Here is a 20,962-nt window from a genome sequence, read left to right on the forward strand (position 1 = left end):
ACGAGCACCAGGAACGTGAGGAGGAATACAGGGATCTGCGAAGCAACCTTAAGAAGACCATTCGGAGAAGCAAGCGGGAATGCTACCAGAAGCTCTGCATGGAGGCTAATACGAATCCGTGGGGTACAGCCTACCAAGTTGTAATGAAGAAGATCCGCGGGCGAAAATCATCTCAGGTGACATGCCCACGGCTCTTGTTGCAAATAATTACAACTCTTTTCCCGCAGGAGGAGCAGGACGAAAGAGAACCCCAAACTGGCAGCTCAGCAGGACGTCTTCTCGATCCCTGATGTTACAGAAAAGGAGCTTTGGGAAATCTGCAGACGTATTGGGGACAGCAAGGCTTCGGGATTGGACGGAATTCCGAACAGGGCTCTGAAGGTGGCGGTCAAGGCCAGACCAAGGTGGTTCGCAAGCACATTCGAATCGTGCATGGCGGAAGGAGTGTTTCCCGCCCAGTGGAAGAGGCAGAAGCTGGTCTTGCTACCGAAGCCCCGAAAACCACCCGGCGTGCCCTCTTCATATCGCCTTATTTGTCTCGTAGACACCATGGGGAAGATGTTGGAAAGAGTGATATACAAAAGGCTACTCCCGTTCATCGAGCTTGCGGGTGGTCTTTCAGAGCGGCAATATGGGTTTCGGCGAGCCCGTTCTACGGTCGATGCAGTAGCAAAGGTCGTGGAATTGGCTCGAAATGCAATGGCCATGGGCAAATACTGTGCTCTGGTGACGCTGGACGTCAACGCTGATTGGTTTTGCGGACGACTTGGCGGTAGTTGCAATTGCAAAGCATCCCGAGGACGTGGAGCTTTATGCAAATGAAGGCATTCATACCATCAAGTCATGGTTACGAATGGCCAAGCTGGACCTGGCGGACGAAAAGACGGAGGCGGTCCTCATTACCAACCGTAGGAAGAACAACACGGTTACCATCCAGGTTGGTAATCGTGAGGTCGTCTCAAAATCGGTTGTCAAATATCTGGGGGTGATGATCGATGCCAAGCTGAGTTTCAAGGGACACTTGGATTATGCGCGAGAGAAGGCAGCAAATGCCAGCTCATCCCTTGCAAGGATGATGCCTAACATGGGAGGGCCGAAGTATAGTCGCAGGCTACTCATCGCGGGAGTGGTGAGGTCGATCCTGCTATACGCGGCCCCTGTCTGGGCGGGAGCGTTGAACCACGCTGTCAACGGGAGGAAGATATGTTCGGCATATCGGCCAATTGCGCTAAGGGTGTGCATTTAGGACGGCGTCCACGGAGGCAGTGTGTGTTATCGCAGGAATGATCCCTATAGATCTTCTAGCGAGCGAGGCACACTGGCTCTACGAAAAACGGAAGGCAAATCCAGCCGAGGTGAATACGGATTTCCAAAAAGCCATCAGGAGAGAGTTGTGTGGCAAGTGGCAACAACGATCGGATAACTCCGACAAGGGCAGGTGGACCCATACATTGATCCCGAATATCGAGAAATGGGTCAACCGAAAGCACGGAGAATTGAATTACCACCTGACACAGTTCCTTACGGGACACGGTGGCTATAGGAAGTACTTGCATCGCTTCGAGTTGGACGAGTCTCCCAACTGTCCTGAATGCGGTGCTACACTCGAGGATCCGGAGCACGTTATGTTCCATTGTCCCAGATTTCGGCAGTAGAAAAGGAGGTTGAACAGCGTTTTAGGGGCGGACATCGAGCCCTCCAACCTGGTTGAAGAGATGTTGAAGTCGATGGAAAACTGGATGGCGGTAAAGGAGGCAGTAGCCGTGGTGCAGACAAAATTCCTGGAGTTGGATCCAGCTCGGAAGGCGGCGGGACGGAGACGTGACATGGACGAGCTGGTATAGCGAACCAGAGCCTCCCCCTGGAAGTAATATTTCACGGTGGTCCCGCGGGGAGGGGCGGAAGAGTGGGGGTGGTTTTAGTGGGTGTGAATCCCACACACTGCTGCAACCTGGCGCAGCAGCGTCTTTCTAAGATTTCCACCTCCATCCATAAATAAAAAAAAAAAAATAGATGCACTGACGAGACACAGAAAATAGTCTTCCTTCACATTCAGGGATGAGTTTTATAAAACAAACTCCGAGGCAGCAGTGGGAGTTATTTCTTAAGGAACAACTGCCGACAGAGAAAGATGAAGACCAGTCTCTCTTGCCTAAAAACGAAAGAAATTCTACCAACTGGTTCTCGAGGTTCGGGATTGGATAGGGTTGACAACTCTACACGGAAAACAACCTGCTACGAAGCCACAAAAGGAGCCTCAGCCCAAATTCGGGTTGTCTGAAGTCCCTTACTAACGCGCGCCTAGACCGGATACTAGCTGTTGCGCCGTTGGTGATGATGAATCGACTACTCTACCCCTGGGTGTTGGAACATATAAAAGAAGTCGGATCCGCAAGAAAGAGTGGAGATTGCCACATATGTAATAGAGAGACAGAGAGACAAAATGGTCGCTAAGTTAATTTGAGTCTTTTCGGAATGCAGATGTAATAAATTCCACCGACGGATCGAGGTCAGGGGGTGCGTTCCAGGGAAGCAGAGTCATCAGCACTAAATGGTAACATCATATTAAGCCAGTTGTTGTAGAGCAGTCGCCAGTTGCTGCTGAAAATTGGCCGATTGAACGAAATGCTCTTGAATTCAGTGCCAGTCGACTGAAACTAGCCAAGGATCTGACACGATGTTTTAGGACCAGAGCTTTCATTTTGTGTTAGGCTGATAAGTCTTCTCTAAAGCGTGTAACTGTAAAAGGGACATCAAAATTTAATAGGGTTATTAACGCGACACTGCTCCTTGAACTCAAAAGTCAATATGAGGGGACGACCCTCTATTTCTTATCCAGTTATTAAGCATTAGCCAGATCTTAGACGAAGCTACAACAGAAAGGATGTCAAATTGTTTACGAGCTCTCTGCTGCTCTCAGATTCTACCTGCGTATTATGCAGGAGGCTATTGGGTTGGCAATTCAGAGGGATAGTGCAATGGGCCTAATAAGAGGCCTACGTGTTTGGAGTTACAGCTGCCTTCTGTTACTTAATCTAACTTAAGGAACCAGCTGCGTGTTTTTAAAGCACGTTGTCCCATTTATAACAAAGCCCTCAAGATTCTGTGAAACTGCCTCTGTCGCTACAAGTTACTACACCATTTCCAAGTATTAAATATCATACTCAAAGCGAAATTGAACTTAAGGTACGCCTATAAAACAACACTACATCTTAAGATAACCTCAATATCTTTTATTTTCCTTGACTTACAAATTTGTAATGTCTTTTATTTTGTTCAACTGCCAATGATTACATAAACCGCTCCCGGATACAAAGAGCTATCATAATTGCTACCGCTGAGTCAGGATTGACCTCATACCTAGAATAAAATGCAAAGTTGATATTCACATATATATAAATACTTTCAGTTCAGCAGTTCCCAGTAGACAAGCAGCTTAGATGGACTTAAGGGGGATTACCAAACTTTACTTTCTCTCAATAGGAAGCCTTGCGCAAAATTGGTTATCTACAGTCGCAGCAAAATCAAGCGAATCACTGACGGTAAAACCCTCGACTTTTCAATTTTTATGACTTAACACCGGAGAGTGTAAAAGAGTTTACAGGAGGAGTTAAGGGGGGAGAAGTGACTTTCAGTTAAAATCGCTTGTAAAAGTGGAAATAACCATCATTTGCCCACAATTATTCATAGAAAATAAGCATGGCTTGCTGACAGTTATTTCAACTAAATCCTAGTAAATTCTCGCGAAGTATAAATATGGCCGGGGTCTGAGTAGGAAAATGCAGTTTCTTTCGTTGCTTGATAAAATTCCTTCACGCGAAAATGCGAAGTGGTAAGACTTTGGACGAGAGTCTAGTTTGGTGCTGGCCTTTGGTCCGATATCCAGGGACCTATACAAACGTGTTCAAAGAGTGTATTTTTGTGTTCAGCTAACTTCATTCCTCTTGTTAAACTCTATCGGAAAATGAGAGCCTTGCCGGGAGCTGTAAAATGGGGAGATGGAAGAAAGTCACGGAAATCGTAAATGTCTTTCTAACAAAGTCTCTAACTGCAATCATAAAGTTACCCCCACTTTCCTTGAATTCATCTCAGTTGGATACAGCTTAATTTATCGAGTTTTCATTCGGTTAGTGATTTCGAAAGTTAAAGGAATGCAGGCTCTCATTATCATTTGTCCAATGTCCCTCTGTTCGGTTCAACCCCCACAATCATACCTCACATGGGTGCCTAATTTTTTTCTATTTTCTTCCGCTTTTTCCAGCGATACTCCTGGCAACCTGCTTTCTGTGTACAATATGGCATTCCAGCTGCATTAATACAATTTTCTGCAACTACGATGGGACGCGAATGAACATCCCCTCCAAGCGCTCTCACTATCGAGAATGTAGGAATGGAATATTAGAGCAAATCCCGTGCCCCCCTGGATTCGTTTACTGCAAGGAACTATTCTCTTGCCAATTGGAGTGCGAAGGAGACGACATAGATGTGGTCGAACTAGATCCAAAACCTGTTTTGTACGAGTATTGCTGGGGAGATGACGATTTGACCATCCATCCCTTAGTGGATAGCTGCAGTGGCTTCATTAAATGCATTGATCAGAGTCCCTTAATTGGGTATTGTGAGAACAATTATAGGTTTGATTTTTTCACTGAAAGTTGTACTGACTCACTTTGTCCGGATTTATATGAATAAATAGATGCAATCCATAGTTACAGAAATTTTTTTAGACGGATGATAACAGTGTCAAATAGATAAAGAGTTCCATTTCTTAATGGAAAACTGCTTAATTTGTGAATGCTCTGTAGGGTGGAGTCGCTTAGCAGAGATTCGTCCGAGCTCCACATCAGGTTTGCGAAACTCACCACGGTCGGAAACTCACCCGCTTGAGTGTTGACAGCCGCGAGGCTGGGGAGTAACCAGGTACAATAAATAGCCTTGGTCTGTCACGCAAAAGAGACCTCGTCACTGCAGAAGTGAGAACCTGCCCAACTTTGACTCTCTTTCTTTTTTTTAAAAAAAAAACGTTGTGCCAACTCCTGCGACTTAACGTTTTTTTGACTTTTTAGTTTAGTTTGCTGGGTTAAGCCGCAGCTCCGACCACCCAGGCCATTGTTAGGCCTATTGTACTATCCCCGTAAATCGCCTATTCAATGGCTTCCCGCCTACCGCGTTCGTAGACTTTAGCGAATCTGAGAACATTCTCCAGAGCCGGAGAGTATGTAGATTCTTTTTTGAAGAAAACCTTACGAAGGTGTCTATATTTGAGCTCTAAGGAGACCGGGCAGCTGCATAAAAATTCTAGGGCCGTCCTCTCCTCCTCACATTGACCCTACCATTGTAGATCCAGACTCTCGGCGAGCCAGTCTGTCAGCCTCCTCATTACAAGCGGCGTTTGAGTGCCCCGGCACACACATCAGGAATGTTTCGGTCAGTCGGTCAAGTTCCAGCAGCATCTGCTGACAACTTCACACCAACTGGCTGGCTTGATATGTCGTTGCGGTTTAGTGCTGATAATGCTGCCCGACTGTCAGAACAGAGTGGAATGGTGCGACTCCTCCATTTTTGTCGCACGCATTCTTCTGCTGCCAATGAAATGTCATATATCTCCGCCTGGAATATGGTCGCCATTTTTCCGAGCGGTCGGGCCAGTTCCATAATCGGATTCCCCGAGAATACTCCTGCGCCCGATCCGCATTCCATGACTGGCCCGTCGGGGAAGATTATTAATTCTGTAATCAGAAAAGATTCGTGGTCATCTATCGACCATTTTTAAGGTTTTGTTTGTAAAACAAAACCTTATTAAAATCGGTTTACCGTCTGTCTGTCTGTCCGTCTGTCTGTCTGTCTGTCTGTCTGTCTGTCTGTCTGTCTGTCTGTCCGTCACACGCATTTTTCTCGGAGACGGTTGTAGCGATTAGCACCAAATTTGGTAGAAAGGTGGGAACTGTGAACGCTCACGCATATAGTGAGTTACATCCTTTTACGACGAATTTAAGGGGGGGTCCCCATACATGCAAAGGGAGGGTGTAAATTTTTTTTTCATCAAATATAGTCATGTGGGGTATCAAATTAAAGGTCTCGATTAGTACTTTTTGAAGCCAGTCTTAGTTTTGACATTTATTGAAAAAGTGGGGGGTGCGGAGGGTTGAAAGTGGTCATTTTTTAACGAACCCATTCTCAGAAACTACCCAACCGAAAAATCTGAAAAAAATCAGGGGGCTGTCACTATGTGGTGCCTAGGCTCCGAAATACCCTTCATACCGATACCTGTTCAAATAAAGTTAATAATAGTACATTACTATAATTTTTAGTAATTGACAGGAAAACCCCCCTTAAATTCACCCTAAAATCACAAAATGTTGCAACAATATAGGCTACAGCATAGAGCATGGTCTTGCCAAATTTGGTGAAAATCGCACTATTACTAACAAAGTAATACTAGGTCAAAGCAGTCGCTTCTCTGCAAATTCGAGACTACGAATGTCAATATCACTTGAAAGTGGCTATTTTCACATAATATATGCATATTTTACGTGCTACATGCTAATGGGACAAATGCACACCCAAATCTCTTTATAAAAGAAATACACAAAACCTTTCATACCTGAAGCGTCCAGCTTCCGGTTTCCCGACTTGTTCTCTTTTGGTGATTACGATAGTGCATGTCTTTTCAAATACGAATCTGGAAACCATATGGTAGCCCGGCATTAGAGCCACCGGATGTTTGTCAAGGAATTTCCAGATAGAGACGTGACCATATGATTGGCCGCTTTTCCACCCGCCAATAGTATCAAGCCTATATGCGTCCGTTTTACCTCCAAATGGATTGGAGGTAAATTTAGAATAGCTCCGAGTTCCACGGTTGACGTACGACAGTAATAATTAGGCAGCTATGCTTCTGAATCTGCGTCAGTAACTTTCTACTGTTAGTAAAGTTCAATCTCGGCTACTAGAGGATCCACGCTTACATCAAAATGGACATTATTGTGGATGTATGATGAATTCGTTTTGGTGAAAGTCCCCAGGTTTTGCCTATTATAGTCCTACAGTAAAAAGGCAATCTGCAGGATTTTTTGTATTCTTCCTAGATTTGGGGCTTCCACTTTAACTTGGAGTCGAGATGTACTCGAGGGATATCAGGGAAGCTCCCGGAAAGCTCATAAATACGGAAGTGCCCAACAGGAAAACCAAGCAGAGGAACAGTGTCAGAATATGGACGAATCAACGTTTGTCCAACTCAGAGGAAAAATAATAGAAATCTGCGAATCCATAAAGGACAAATGTAACGCGCACCTGGACATCAAAAATATGGTCCGAGCCATTCGTGTACTGTACAATAGTGCCACGGTTGAAAAAAATGCTCCGAAGAAATCAAGCGTCACTTAGAGAACACAAGTGACACCCCCTCAAAATCCAAAGGGCGGTACGCTTGAAAAAATGAGTAGTAGTAGGGCGTAAACGATTCTTTGGTATCGTCGCAGGACGCGAAATTCAAAAATGCCTCTTACCCGCAAAGGAGAAGACAAAAAAATGACCAAAATCGTATAAAAGGAACCAAGGGAGCATGGATCAAGGCCATCGGAAGGAAAGATGCGTCACATAAACGAAAATTACTGCCCAAATTGATTATCATCTCCAAAAAGGTCATATGATTTACGATGATATTCTCAGGAAGGTCAAATCCAATCCTGAGCTGATGGACCTTGGAGAAAACGTCAGCGGAATCAGGCGCTCCCAAAATGGAGATTTGATGCTGGAGCTGAAGAAGTCTCCGGACAAAACGGTTGAACATTTTCTCAGCAAGGTAGAGAAGATCTTATGAGGGATGCCTTATAAAAGCAGTTCGGAGTTTCGTAGACCATCTATGAGAAGGGAATCGAAGCTGCAATAATCAGCAAGCCTTATCGCAATAATAAGGGCAGTGCCTGGACTACAGATGTAAGTGGCAAGGAGGAAATAAGGCACCCAGGACATCCATCATCATACCGACCGATTTGCGTCAGCGACACGGTCGATGGGCCGTCTATAATAGACTGCTCCCTATAATTAAATATAAGAATATAAGGATGGACTATCGGAGCGACAATTTGGATTTTGACAAGCCCACTTGACAATCGACGCCATTGATGTTGTCTTGAAGCTGGCTCGAAATGCGATGTCGTCTAATAAATACTGTGTCATGGTGACGTTGGACGTCAAAAATGCGTTCAATTCCGCTAGCTGGGAGTGGATAAAAAGCTCACTGGCTAAAACGAGTGTCCCTAGTTATTTGTCTAAGCTCTTCGAAAGTTACCTTTCAGAAAGGATACTTTGGTATGACACTGATGAAAGATCCAAGAAGTACACCGTCATCGCAGGAGAACCACAGGGCTATGTTGGGTCCTCTCCTGTGAAACGTGATGTACAATGTCCTTGTCCTTTTCATGCCAAAGGAGGCTACGATAATCGGTTTCGCAGATGATCTAGCCGTGGTTCTCGTCGCAAAACAACTTGAAGACTTTGAAGTGTATAAGGTCAAGTGTTTAAAGGCGTGGCTGGAGATGGTTCAGCTCGAGTAAACCTTTGCTAGGCCGCTCACACACCCGCAGCAAATACCGGGTTTCATCAACAAAAGTCGACTCCTTGGCCGCCAGTTTTAGGGGTGCAGCTCGAATCTCACGTTATGTGCACCTCTCTTCGCCGAGACCTCAGCCCCCGTTGACAGAAGCTTTAGCATGAACATGGCAACATTCTTGGGTCTGCCGTCGACGTCACACCTATAGAAGTGCTCCCCCTGTTTAAAACTTTATACGAACCTTTTTATGGTAGTTGTAGGGGCTTTTGGGAAACATCCACGCGCCCCAAGACGTGTGTCCAGACATCCAAGTCCTTGGAGAGGTTAATACTCGTCGAAGAATGATATAATGGCGGAGTGATTTTAGCTTAGCCACGATATCCCGGAGTAAACGTGCAGCCCAGTGATGTAAAGGGCTCTTTTTTCTTTTTTTTCTACGCGCTTGGTTATTTTACACTTCTGGAACGCAATGCACTGTCTGACCAAGGAGTTAATATCCTTATTCATTGACGTACAGAAATATTTGCTAATGACCAGGCGATTCATTGCTCGAATGCCTGGGTGCGCTAGAACGTGTACTACCTAGAATACTTCCTCGCGAAAAGTGGCCGAAATATATGGCCTGGGCCCCTTTTTTGAGGTATCGCAGTGTATTTCGGAGGTTAAGCCGAAGAGGGGAAACTCCCAAAGTTTATATTTGGGGTTGCCCCTGAGCTTCTGAAGCACTGCATCGTTTTTCTGTTCATCGGCGATTACGGGGGCAGTTATTTTGACTTCTGAAATGCGTGACAAAGCGTCTGGAACTACATTATCTTTGCCGGACACGTGTTTGATGTCTGAAGTAAGCTGGCTTATGAAGCTCAGGTATCGAAGTTGGCGAGGGGATGCTTTGTCGGGTTGCAGCAAACATGCCCAAAAACCTTCGCGGATCCTTGACTGTTTTAAGTTGTGGAAAGTCTGTGATGGTCCTAAATTCGGGTGGATTCACTCAGGGGAAATCTTGTGGCCTAAAAACTTCACGTACTATTGGAGAAATTTGCATTTTTCAATGTTAGGTACGAGACATTATAAAATGCACTCGAGATGTTCCAAATGCTCAGACCAAACGGCTTCCGTGTGAGCTCGAAGAGTCTGAAAGGTGTGCATATTATCGTTTTCGGTATGCCTTCTGGAGCTACAGGGATTTGATAGTACGCCTTGGCTAAGTCCAAGGTCGTGAAAACACGGCTTTTGGGGGGATTGTGTGCAAGGTCGTGGATGAGTAATATGGAGTATCAGCCAAGAATGGTCTGAGCATTCAGACGTCTGTAATCACCACATGGTCTCCATTCGCCGGTTTACTTTGGGACCATATGTAGTAGAGAAAATCAGCAGCTATTTGATGATCAGAAAATAAAGTGTGTTTAATTCCTTCTTTGCAACAGCCAGCTTCGGGGGTGTTAATGGACACACCTTCAAGAAGGTAATGGAGCTAGTGGAGCGGATGGGGTGCTGTGCATTATGCTTAGCTCGCTGCGAAAGACTACTTTTCTTTCTTTCTATTCGCGCGCGAATGCGAGGGTCAGCTACTTCTTCACAAATGATGGAAGGATTGAGAGTAGAGCAGAAGGCAAGTTTTGCTGAAGACCTGATCGAGGTTGCGAGGTCTATAAGAGATCTGCTCAGATCTCCCGAACGCAAAGCTTCCACGGTCGTCGCTAGATTAAAGACGGTAGCCGCGAGGGTGGTCACTCGGTAATTTGGCCAGTGGCCTCCCGCGACACTCAACTGACAGAAGGCGTGCATGCAACTCGTTGATCTTGTGAGCAGTGTTCACTAACGCCTCCAGAGACCCGGAGTCTGCACAGGCCAAGATGACCTGGCTGCTTTCCGAGAGTCGCTGCGACCACATCGATTTCAGAAGCTCGATTTCAACCTTATCGTACGCAGCAGTTGGCTCGGATGACGGTCGCCTAAGGTGAGCTCCGTCAGTAAGTGATTCAGCTTTGCTAACTCACCTACCGAGGGTGCTTGATGAGAGCACCCTTTAACTTTGTGTAAGAACACTCTTCGAGCACGAGCCCAACCAACCACTCGTTAAGGCCGACGAGCGTATAATTACATTGCATGGCGTCAGTAGTGATGCCCTTGATTTGGCGTCAGCAGTGATGCTACGGCCACGGGGGGTGCGGAGACGATGTGGGTGCCTGCACCGTTACATGAGCTCGGGTGAAGCTCCGCTAGGCTGGCCAAACACTGCTGCGCCTTCACAGCGTATAAGTCGAATGTTATCCATCACTAATGAATTTCTTCGTTATATAAAATACGGACTCGTCCATTCTAATATAGGTAACCTTAAATTCTTCGAAAGATTCAGATTTTCAGATTCAGTCAAACAAGGGGGAAAAGTATTGAAGAAATGTCGCTGCATTCTCGAAAATCTAGCCAAATTAAGGATGTCCTATCCTGTACTGCCAAGAATGAAAGGTCTACCTAAAATCACAAAGTTGATTATAATTCCAGGAAATCATAACAACTAGATGGCTAGGTTGATTGTTGAGTTGATTTAAGGAACTAGGGGGAAAGACCATCAGGGGTAGAGAGAATCTAATCAGGAAGTTAAAGGATGTTGAGTGCACTACACCGGATGAATGGTTGGAAGGGTGCATACTAGCACACATACTGCGACCACTCGACTGCAGAAACAGGATGAAAAGCCAAAGTCGGGAAATGTCGGAAAGCCGGACGCTTCAGGTATGAAGGGTTTTGTATATTTTTTATGCATATTTTCACCTCTGCCCTCCTTCTTTGCGTATCAGATATCTGAAATGAGTAGCAGCATTAAAAAGTACTAATTGAGACCTTTCATTTGATACCCCACTTGACTATATTTAATGTAACCCCCCCCCCCCCCCCCCGCCGCTCTTTTGTCTTGAGTTCAACATTGAAGAGATGTAACTCATTCGATGCGGGGGAATTCCCTCCTCCCCACCAAATTTGTTGTCATTCAGTACAACCGTTTCCGAGACAGCGTGTGTAGATAGCCAGGCAGACGAACAGTAAACCGATTTTAATAAGGTTTTGTTTAACACAAAACCATAAATAGTGTAAAGTAATTGACAGGGAGCAGATTGATTTAAAAATACAACAGCCGAGATGCACATTGAACTGAGAGATAAATTTCTTCTCCTGCACGCCATTAGTCTAATCAGTAGCATTTCTTCTCACTTAGCTCAGTTCCTAGGAATATCTGCCCGTAAATTACTTTTGCCCCTCCCCACTCGCACCTCATATTTAGAACAAGGTGATATCTCCATTAATAGCGACCAGACTGGGGCTAATACTTTAAGATTATCGTTCGATTAATAAATCAATAATTTCCGATTGTGATTGTCAGATAAGCTACTGAATTGAGTTTTACGCAGCACTTCAGGTCGCGAAATTAATATCAAAACGTTGCCTAAAAAATCAGATATTAGATAAGGGTTATCACTGGAAAATAACGTAACCATTTTACAGGAGTTATCAATAGATAAAGGAAATCGGTGGCTAATTTAAATTTTGCTTTGAAATATTAAATTGGCGATACATTTTTTATTTGGTTTATGAAGTGAGGTTGGCCATTCCTAATTCTTGGTTTATTTTGTTTCGATTCATAATTTCACAGGCGTCACTCAATCAATGCGCTTCCACAATGAGTAGAATAGACAGAATGTTCAGATGTATCTTAAACCTTTGTCTATTCTTGCCTGTACTTTGCTTGATAACAAAAAAATTTACGACGCAAACAGGGGAAGAAGTCCACATAGTGTAGTACCCGTGGCTTCTCTAGACATTCATTTCACCCAGCATATTAATTAGAAGAAAAGGTTCTTCTACTTAATTTACTTCAGTACCTCCATTATCATCCTTTCCATTTCCTTTTCCCATCCCAACATTGACTTTTTTTCAAAATGTTAAGTTTTAATTCTATTTAGAAAACTCTCTCGTCTTTTAACTTCCAATAAGACCCTAGATTTTCCAATATTTCGAAAACGATCATTAACCTTTTTGTTGCATATGACGATATGGATTACTAGCGCTTGTTTCAGGCACATGTGAAATTTTGTACAGGCAAATGATGGGACAAAGCGTTATTTTTAAGGAAATTTCTCGTGTAAACTTAAGTGGTAAAATTCAGTTCAAGCTTATAAAAATGGAGGCGGTTAAGATATGATTGCCTAGGGTTTGACTCTAGCTAATAATTTTCTGTACAATTCGCTGAGAAAGCAGTGTCATCCATCTCTGTTGAATTTGCCCTGCGATGGTGGCAATGACATTGGCCGAAATCGTCCGAGCCACCCTGGTACCAGTGGAATCTCAACTATGGGTATCAACAACGACACTAGGATTTCCACATTGCGGAACTGCCGGAGGGAGGAATGCGCAGATGGAAGCCAAAGGTTAGTGCAATAATCTCCATCGGTGTTATTTACGGTACCGCCGCCAACGTTAGCAGGAAGCAATTCTCACAACACTGTGATTATGCCCATCTATGTATATTTATTGCTGCGTGAATGTAGTGTTTGCTGAATTTTCGATTATTGATTAAGTTCATTTTATTGAGTGCGGACTTATGAAAATGAATTGGAGCTAGACTTTTGATATGGCGACTTCCTGTTCCCGTTCCCCTCTCTAGCCCGCGAAACTCTTATTAATTAAGGGCTACCCGCCATTATGATGGCCTGAAGAGGTAGCAGGGTGGGAAATACAAAGGCCGCAAGACTTGTTCTTGTAATGACGAGATCTGTGAGCGATACTATGACTATCTGGTTCTGGGCAAAGTCGGGCTCAATCACTTAGTTCGTATCTATGAGAATGAACCACTTCGGGCAAAATCCATGGTAGAAAAAAGAATCGACCGCTTAGGCCAGGATGCCAGACAGCTTTTACGGTAGAGCTTGGCGCAAAACCGGGATGTCTGGAGATCCCTATTAAGGCAGGCCGGATATCGATTATTACATCGGTAATGATGATCATCGATGGAATATTTCGGTGGAAATGTGTACTGTGCCGTCTGTCGTTTGTCGTCTGCCCTTTGCCTTCTGCCCTCTGTCCTCTGTCCACTGCCCCGTGTCCCGAGTCCTCTGTTCTCTATCCTTTGTTCTCCTTTCTCTGCCTCCTGTCATTTGTACTCTTTAACTCTGTTCTCTGCCTTTAGTCTCTTCTGGCCTCCTCCTTCGCCTCATTTTCTCTATTCTTCCTACTGCCTTTTGCCTCCTCCATCCTTTGTCGTCCGTCCTCTGATCTCTTTTCTCTGTTCTTTGTCAGCGGAATTTATCAACATCCGTCGGCGGATGACCTCTATCCTGGATCCTCTTTTGCCTACTCCTATGACTATAGTTGGCACAATTTTTCATCTTATGTCATCAATTTTCATCAATTTCCCCTTGTATGTACACCTAGTTTGCGATCTCCCATGTTAAGGATCTTTTAGAGGTGAGGATCAACTTAGATCTTACGCCACGTTGCTCTTATAATCATTGTTTCCTTCATTTTGGCTGGCTTGATTAACAAGGATCCAGGAACTTGAAACTATTTAATGATCACCACCTTCGGCTCCAACAATGAGCAGACTTTCGGAAGGGTGTTCCTTTTAAGATTTTGTGTAAAACCCGCCTTAGCACGTCAATGTTTTGAATTTTTACCCACTTAAACCTCTTTTTTCACCTAGGTTTCTTCTCCCGTCTACAAATCTTGGACAGTGGAAAAACAATCAGATAAAGTGTCTAATTTAAGCCTGTGAAGGATTTTGAGGATATCCTTAAACTGAAGACCTGGTTGGCATTATAACTTCCATGTTCATGGATCTCCATGCCTTCCTTTCAAATGCTTCCTGATGGTAGGGGTTAGCCTAAGTGTTCATGGATAACTTTTTGAGTATTTCATTTCTGTTTTGATTTCGCCCACCAAGATGTCAGTCAGCATTATTCCCGAGATGACAAATATTACCTCAGCAGAGACAGTCCTGAAGGCGAAAGACAATTTCAGGACTGTTGCTGCTCTGTATACCGCATTCAGTTTATATTTATCACATTTACGAAATTGACGCAGCAAAATGTTATCACAGCTATCTTCCTTTCGGTGTCATCCTAGCTAGAATCATACGCTGTGAATATTTTTTCAAAAGTATACTGAACTTTACACCCATTATTACGGCCGGTTTGGAGACGACGATACGACCCCTAATTCTAGCGGAATTTTTCTAACGAAACTTAGTGATGGCAACCGCTTCTAGTTTCTTTCCTCTGAAAATATCAGCCCACGGTTCTCTAATCGAGCCTGAGTATAACTCAGTATCAGGGACCACAGCATAACTCACCATACTGACCTTGCCACGAGCTGGAAAATGACTGTCTGTATTTTTCTTTATAGCTCTATTGAAAGTATCGGAAAATGTAGGGGGGACTCCGACACATAAAAACCACCCTTCCACACCAAATAGCCCCGCGAAATCATCGTGAGACATTACTTTACGAAATAGGAAGGAACATTAAGGGTTCAACTTTTGTTCAACACTTCCTTCGCCGTTGGACGTCTTTTTAGATACCGGATAATAACCCCATAAGCTCCACTGTCATTATGGGATTACTCCCTTTTTCAGTGCCTCTATTGGAGCGGCATATGACGAAGCACGATACATCGAGGTGAAATTTGAGAGGAGTTTGAAGGCAGAGGCAGAATTGGACTGGATTGCATTGTGCCACTTGAATAATCTCGTTTTATTGTCGGTAGGGTCTTTCCTGCTTCCTTGTTTGGGGGACGTGAGCAAGATCAATGAATGATGGCATCTTTTCGCAACCACCACAACTACACTGAAGGCACTAATTATGTAACGTTGCTTCTGCCGAAAAAAGTACCGAACTGGACGTTAAAGAACGTATAAACAGTACTAAATCCCTCTTATTAGTTTATCTAAAATCTAAATAAAAAATTGAGTCTATTCCCCGCTAATGCTCGCTTTGTGCTGCTCCAAAATTCATCTCTGGGGAGTCTCATCAGGGTGCTCTGGTCTCAAACAGTAAAAATGAGAGACTTCGCCTGCGGATTGGGCGGGTTATGCCATGCAATGGAATCCACTTTACCAGGACGACCGGCAAGTGAGTCGCCTTGGAGCTACATAGTGCGGTGGAGGAAAGGAACCAGTTTCTCGGAAAATCGTATCAGTCAGCTCGTAGGTCAGATCGTTGTAGACATTTATTTAGGGATTCATTCCATTTGCAATTTTACAGAGATAGTTCTTATTACAGATATTTTGGTTCGCGGTGGGACACGGTGAATGCGAGATTATCTCGGAGTCCCGATTTTTGAGACAAGTTTCCCTTTATGCGATCTCAACAGGAACTCATCTGGTATGCTATATGACAGCACTTAGTGTCAGAAGAACACGTGCGCTGGATGCAATGATCCGAAAAGTGAAGTTCGAAGTATGACGGGTGTATCAAAACCGCTTCGTATCTCTGTTGGTGTTCATCAAGGAACCGCCCTCTCACCACTCCTCTTTGTTCTTGTTATGGACACCTTCACACGGGATATCCAACGTCCTGCGCCCTGCACACTGTTTTATGCAGTTGATGTTTTCCTGGCATCTGATAGCAAAAATTAACTCGAGCAACTTATTCAAGAATGGAATGTTCGCCTCATGCAACACGGTCTCAGATTGAATCTAAACAAAACTGATCTACCCAGATCTGAGCGATTTAAATACTTCGGGTCAACCAGAGAACTGCGTTATGAAATTGCTTCACGCATTAACACAACCTGGATGAAGTGGCGTTCCACAACTGATGTTCTTTGTGATAGACGCATCAACGAACATCTTAAATCTAATATTTACCGAAATGCCGTCCGTTTTGTCGCCCTCTATGGTTCTGAGTGTTGGCCGACTATAAAAGACAATGAACGGCGTCTTGCGCTAATCAAGACGAAGATGTTACTTTGGATTAGTGGCGTGACACGTTTTGATCATATCCGAAATGAGGATATCCGCGATCGTTATGGGGTTGCATCGATCGTGGAAAAGTTGCGAGAGAGGCGCCTTCGATAGTATGGTCACACAATTCGTGCAAACCAGAATTCACTTGCCAAGATTGGTCTGAACATCGCAGTTGATGGTAAACGACCAAAAGGCAGACCTAAACATCGGTGGCTTGATACGCTGGATGGGGATTTAAAAGCCTCGAGATTGCACCCAGATCAGGCATTCGATAGAGCCAAATGGCGAAACCGATCACGACGAGCCGACCCTGGTTGTGAACGGGACAAAGGCTGAAGAAAAAGAAGAAGAATTAGTAGAGATACCAAAGGCCATATGATCAGGAAAACCTTCGAAAAATAGAGTCCGGCGATTCCACCATCTGAAGGTGCTCTCCGTTTTCTGTCTTCTGTCATTTCTCCCCTGCCATCTGCGTTCCGTCCTCTATCCTCTATCCTCTGTCAGCTTTCCTCTGTCAGCTGTCCTCTGTCCTCCGTCCTCTGTTTTCTATCCTGTGCACTGTGTACTGTGCCCTGTGCGCTGTTTCCTCTGTGCTCTGTTCTCTGTCCACTATGAAACCGTCCTCTGTCCTCCGTCCTCTGTCCTCTGCCAACTGTCCTCTGTCCTCTGTTCTCCGTCCTCTGTCCTCTGTCCTCTATCCTCTATCCTCTGTCCTCTGTCCTCTGTCCTCTGTCCTCTGTCCTCTGTCCTCTGTCCTCTGTCCTCTGTCCTCTCTCCTCTCTCCTCTGTCCTCTGTTCTCTGTCCTCTGTCCTCTGTCCTCTGTCCTCTGTCCTCTGTCCTCTGTCCTCTGTCCTCTGTCCTCTGTCCTCTGTCCTCTGTCCTCTGTCCTCTGTCCTCTGTCCTCTGTCCTCTGTCCTCTGTCCTCTATCCTCTGTCCTCTATCCTCTGTCCTCTGTTCTCTATCCTCCGTTCCTTGTTCTCTGTCCTCTGTTCTCTATCCTCCGTTCCTTGTTCTCTGTCCTCTGTCCTCTGTCCTCTATCCTCTGTCCTCTATCCTCTGTCCTCTGTTCTCTATCCTCTGCCTTGTGTCCTCTGCCCTTAGTCCTTCGACCTGTGTTCTTTGCACTTCCTCTGACCTCATCCTCTACCTCTTTTTTCTCTATTCTTTGTCTCGCCTCCGTCCTATGTCGTCCGTCCTCTAATCTTTGTTCTCTGTCCTTGTGGGCGGCATTCATTGACATCCGTCGGCGTCGGAGTCCTTTATCCTCAATCCTCCTGGCCGCAAACTTATCCGCGGCGAGTGATTTACTAGTTAAATAAACAAAAATTGTTATGAACACTGGTTTTGCTGCTTCATGTGTTCCTCTTAGCCTCGTAACATTAGACTTCTGCCCTCCTCTCCACTACAAAGTGCTCCCTTAAATCCTATTCTAATTCGAACACCAATTTTCCTTTGTTCCCGTTCCCTTTTGCTAAGGATCCTTTAAAGTTGAAGGTCATAGATCTTATGCTATTTTGCTCATATAATTACTGCTTCCTTCATTTCCGCTTTAGGCTACATTTGGCTTGACTAAGAACCACTCCGCTTGAAACTCTTTAGTGATTAGCACCTTCGACTCAAACAATGAGCAGACTTTCGGTAGGTTTTCCCTTTTTGGCGTATTCTACTTTTGAAACCCATTCGCTACGGTATAAATTTTCTAAGGGTAGGATTCACCTAGGCTTTCCTCTAGGTTTCGCTTTTCCTGTACAAATTTTGAGGGCTTTATAGCAGTTTAGTCAATCAGCTGACATCTGACGTATCCTCTATGTCCGGTTAAAAACTGGTTGAGATTACTATTGATATCTCCATACATTTTTTTCAACCACTTTCCCATACCATCGAAGACGCCTCTCTCGCAACTTTTCCACAATCGTGGATATCCTCACGTGGGATGTGATCAAAACGTGTGATGCTACTAGCCCAACGTAACATCTTCGTCTCCATTAAGGCAAGACGCCGTTCATTGTCTATTATAGTCGGCCAACACTTAAAACCATAGAGGGCGACGGGACGGACGACATTGCAGAAAATTTTAGATTTGAGACGTTAGTTGATATGGCGATCACAAAGAACACCAGTTGTGGAACGTCACTTCATCCAGGTTGCATACATCACACTACTTAAAAATTTTAGTAACTGGTTTTTAGGTGATGATACGAGTGAAACCACACTGTTTTTACTCCGAAATTCCAGCCCAGTGCTCTCCAATCAATCTTTAGCAGCACTGATTCCCACACATGAGTATAAGTCAGCATCAGTGACCACAGCCAGCGCTTTGTCATCGGCACAACCCATCACTTTGGTCTCGCCTGGATCCGGAAGATGGTTGTCTGCCTTTCTTTTCTTCTTTCTATATGGCATTGAAAACCGCTGTAAACGACGAGAACCACTCTTCCTGCGAAACCCTCGTGAAACAATACTTCACGAAATTAGTTCAACTCCCAATAAATTCTACTTCAGCATTGGATATCTGTATCCATTATGGATGATAACACCTTAAGCTCCACTCTGGTTATAGGATTATTCCCCTCCTCAGTGCACACCCTTTATTAGCGTAATATGTGGCGACGCTTGCTGCACCGAGGTAAGACCTCCAAGGAACAAGCCCAAAGCCGATTCCATTTTGCCACTAGTACTTTCTTCTCGTTATCTGTAGCATCCTTCCCGCTATCTTGTCTAGAGGACGTTAATGCGATGCGATGATATCATATTTTCTCAAACTCCACAACATCTGCTTGGTCACCCACCTAGTTGCAAAATTTGAGCAAAAATAAGCACCAACAATACCGAGGTCCCCAGTCTGACTGGTCATCGCATTTGTGATAATGCGAAGAACATCAAGGACATTGGACAATTTGTATATCTAAATATTCTTGTCTCTTCCGACGACGGTAACAAACTTAATGTTACTTGACGTATGAACAATATTAGATCCGCTTTCATTGTGTTGTCTAAAATCTGGTGGGTTGATTATGTCAACTCCAACAGTGTTCGCTTTGTGCTGCTACATGGGAGTAAAATATGGAAAGTAACCACCACTCTTGCTCGAAAGCTCCAAAGTGTCATCAATTCATGTCTGCTTTGTGTCATGAGGCTACTCTGCTCTGCGGCAATAACAAATGAGGAAATTTGTCGCAGACGGGCCAGACGTCAGACAGAAGTGGTAGTGGATAGGTCACACATTGGAAAGAGCAACGACCCCATTGCAGTTCATCCAATAGAACTCACTATTCCAGGATGACTGATGGGGGGTCAAGCAGCGGTGGTTCGTGGTTAGGTGGTTCAAAGTAGACAACACAATAACACGACAAATCGGCATATCTTTCACAATTATTGGACATTAAAAATTAAAAGGCCACACATTTTTCAAAACTTCTGAGCCATATTCAACACTTCCTTTATGCGGAGCAACTTCCTTTTGAAACACACACACCATAGAATTGATCAAACACCCAATTTTTGTCACAATCCTTGTAGAGCATTTGATTGTTTTCACACATTATATATCCTGTACTGCTTCCGGGTTGTGGGAACAACATGCCATTCGCTTGATTCAGACAAACATTTGGAGCCACTGGTGGAGGTGTTACAACACCACCTTGTCCTTTAACGCAGAACCCATTGGCGGGGACAAATACCAAACCGTCTTTGCATTTTTGACTCACTGGTATCCCTCCGATACAAATGTAGAACTCTTTGTCAGTATCCGGATTGGCAAATGTTTTCCCGTCTGGTAATCCAACGCAGGTTATAGGTGCTGCTTGGCAAGGACGCGGGGTCAAAAATACCGCCAAAAGGGAAAAGGTAATGATTGCTGTGAAATGAAAGTATAATTAAGGGCAAGCAAACACCAATTTTAAGAAAGTTCCTACCTTTGTACATTTCGAATTTTATCAAGTGCAGCGAGCAAATGCTAATTCGATAACAGAAAGAGGACAAATGAAAAATTTGGCTGAAATCAGCTCTTATTTATCTGATATAAATTCCACCACAAACAAAATATAAACTTGCATCGGTAAATAATCGACCAAATCATAAATTCTAAGATAATTTTCTCAATATTAAAATTGCGCTTGCCTATTACACTAGAGCAGTTTTTGAACTAAGATATGAATGGGGCCAGAACTGTTTTACAGGGTGAGCCGTTTGATGCTGTACTTTTCAATACCATACAATTTCCAAGTTGACAGCCCTTTCACATTCGCTCAATGCAAGATCTCGGGAAGTGGAATGAGAGATGCTCCTGGACATATTTCGAACTCCTGTCAAATCTGTAAAAGACCCCTGTAAGCTCCGTGCCCAGTCTTGAACTTCATGAGGTCTGGTGATAGCATTTCAACCCCACCGCAAGTACATCGATTCATACCATCCCAGCCACCATACACACTATATCCTCCAATGCCGTTCTGT

The 20,962-nt window shown here is 44.3% G+C and overlaps 2 protein-coding genes across 3 annotated transcripts; one reads left to right on the top strand and one right to left on the bottom strand.

Moving 5' to 3' along the window:
* The first annotated feature begins 3,669 nt into the window (after window positions 1-3,669).
* On the top strand, window positions 3,670-4,712 carry LOC119649192. 2 transcript variants are annotated; one of them, XM_038051222.1, is made up of 2 exons: window positions 3,670-3,832; window positions 4,262-4,712. In XM_038051222.1, exons 1-2 carry the CDS (start codon window positions 3,823-3,825, stop codon window positions 4,690-4,692), a joined length of 441 nt encoding a protein of 146 aa, XP_037907150.1. In that variant the 5' UTR covers window positions 3,670-3,822; the 3' UTR covers window positions 4,693-4,712. The 2 variants fall into 2 exon arrangements, with proteins under 2 accessions (XP_037907150.1, XP_037907151.1); XM_038051223.1 differs by lacking the exon at window positions 3,670-3,832 and adding an exon at window positions 3,936-4,126.
* A 15,237-nt stretch (window positions 4,713-19,949) lies between these two features.
* On the bottom strand, window positions 19,950-20,541 carry LOC119649026. The gene is made up of 2 exons (XM_038050981.1): window positions 20,425-20,541; window positions 19,950-20,366 (listed from the first exon to the last, which is right to left on the bottom strand). The coding sequence occupies exons 1-2, from the start codon at window positions 20,432-20,434 to the stop codon at window positions 19,951-19,953; spliced, it is 426 nt and encodes a 141-aa protein (XP_037906909.1). The 5' UTR covers window positions 20,435-20,541; the 3' UTR covers window position 19,950.
* Window positions 20,542-20,962: the final 421 nt, after the last annotated feature.

The sequence above is a fragment of the Hermetia illucens genome, chromosome 2 (assembly GCF_905115235.1).
Source record: "Hermetia illucens chromosome 2, iHerIll2.2.curated.20191125, whole genome shotgun sequence".
NCBI classification, from domain to species: domain Eukaryota; kingdom Metazoa; phylum Arthropoda; class Insecta; order Diptera; family Stratiomyidae; genus Hermetia; species Hermetia illucens.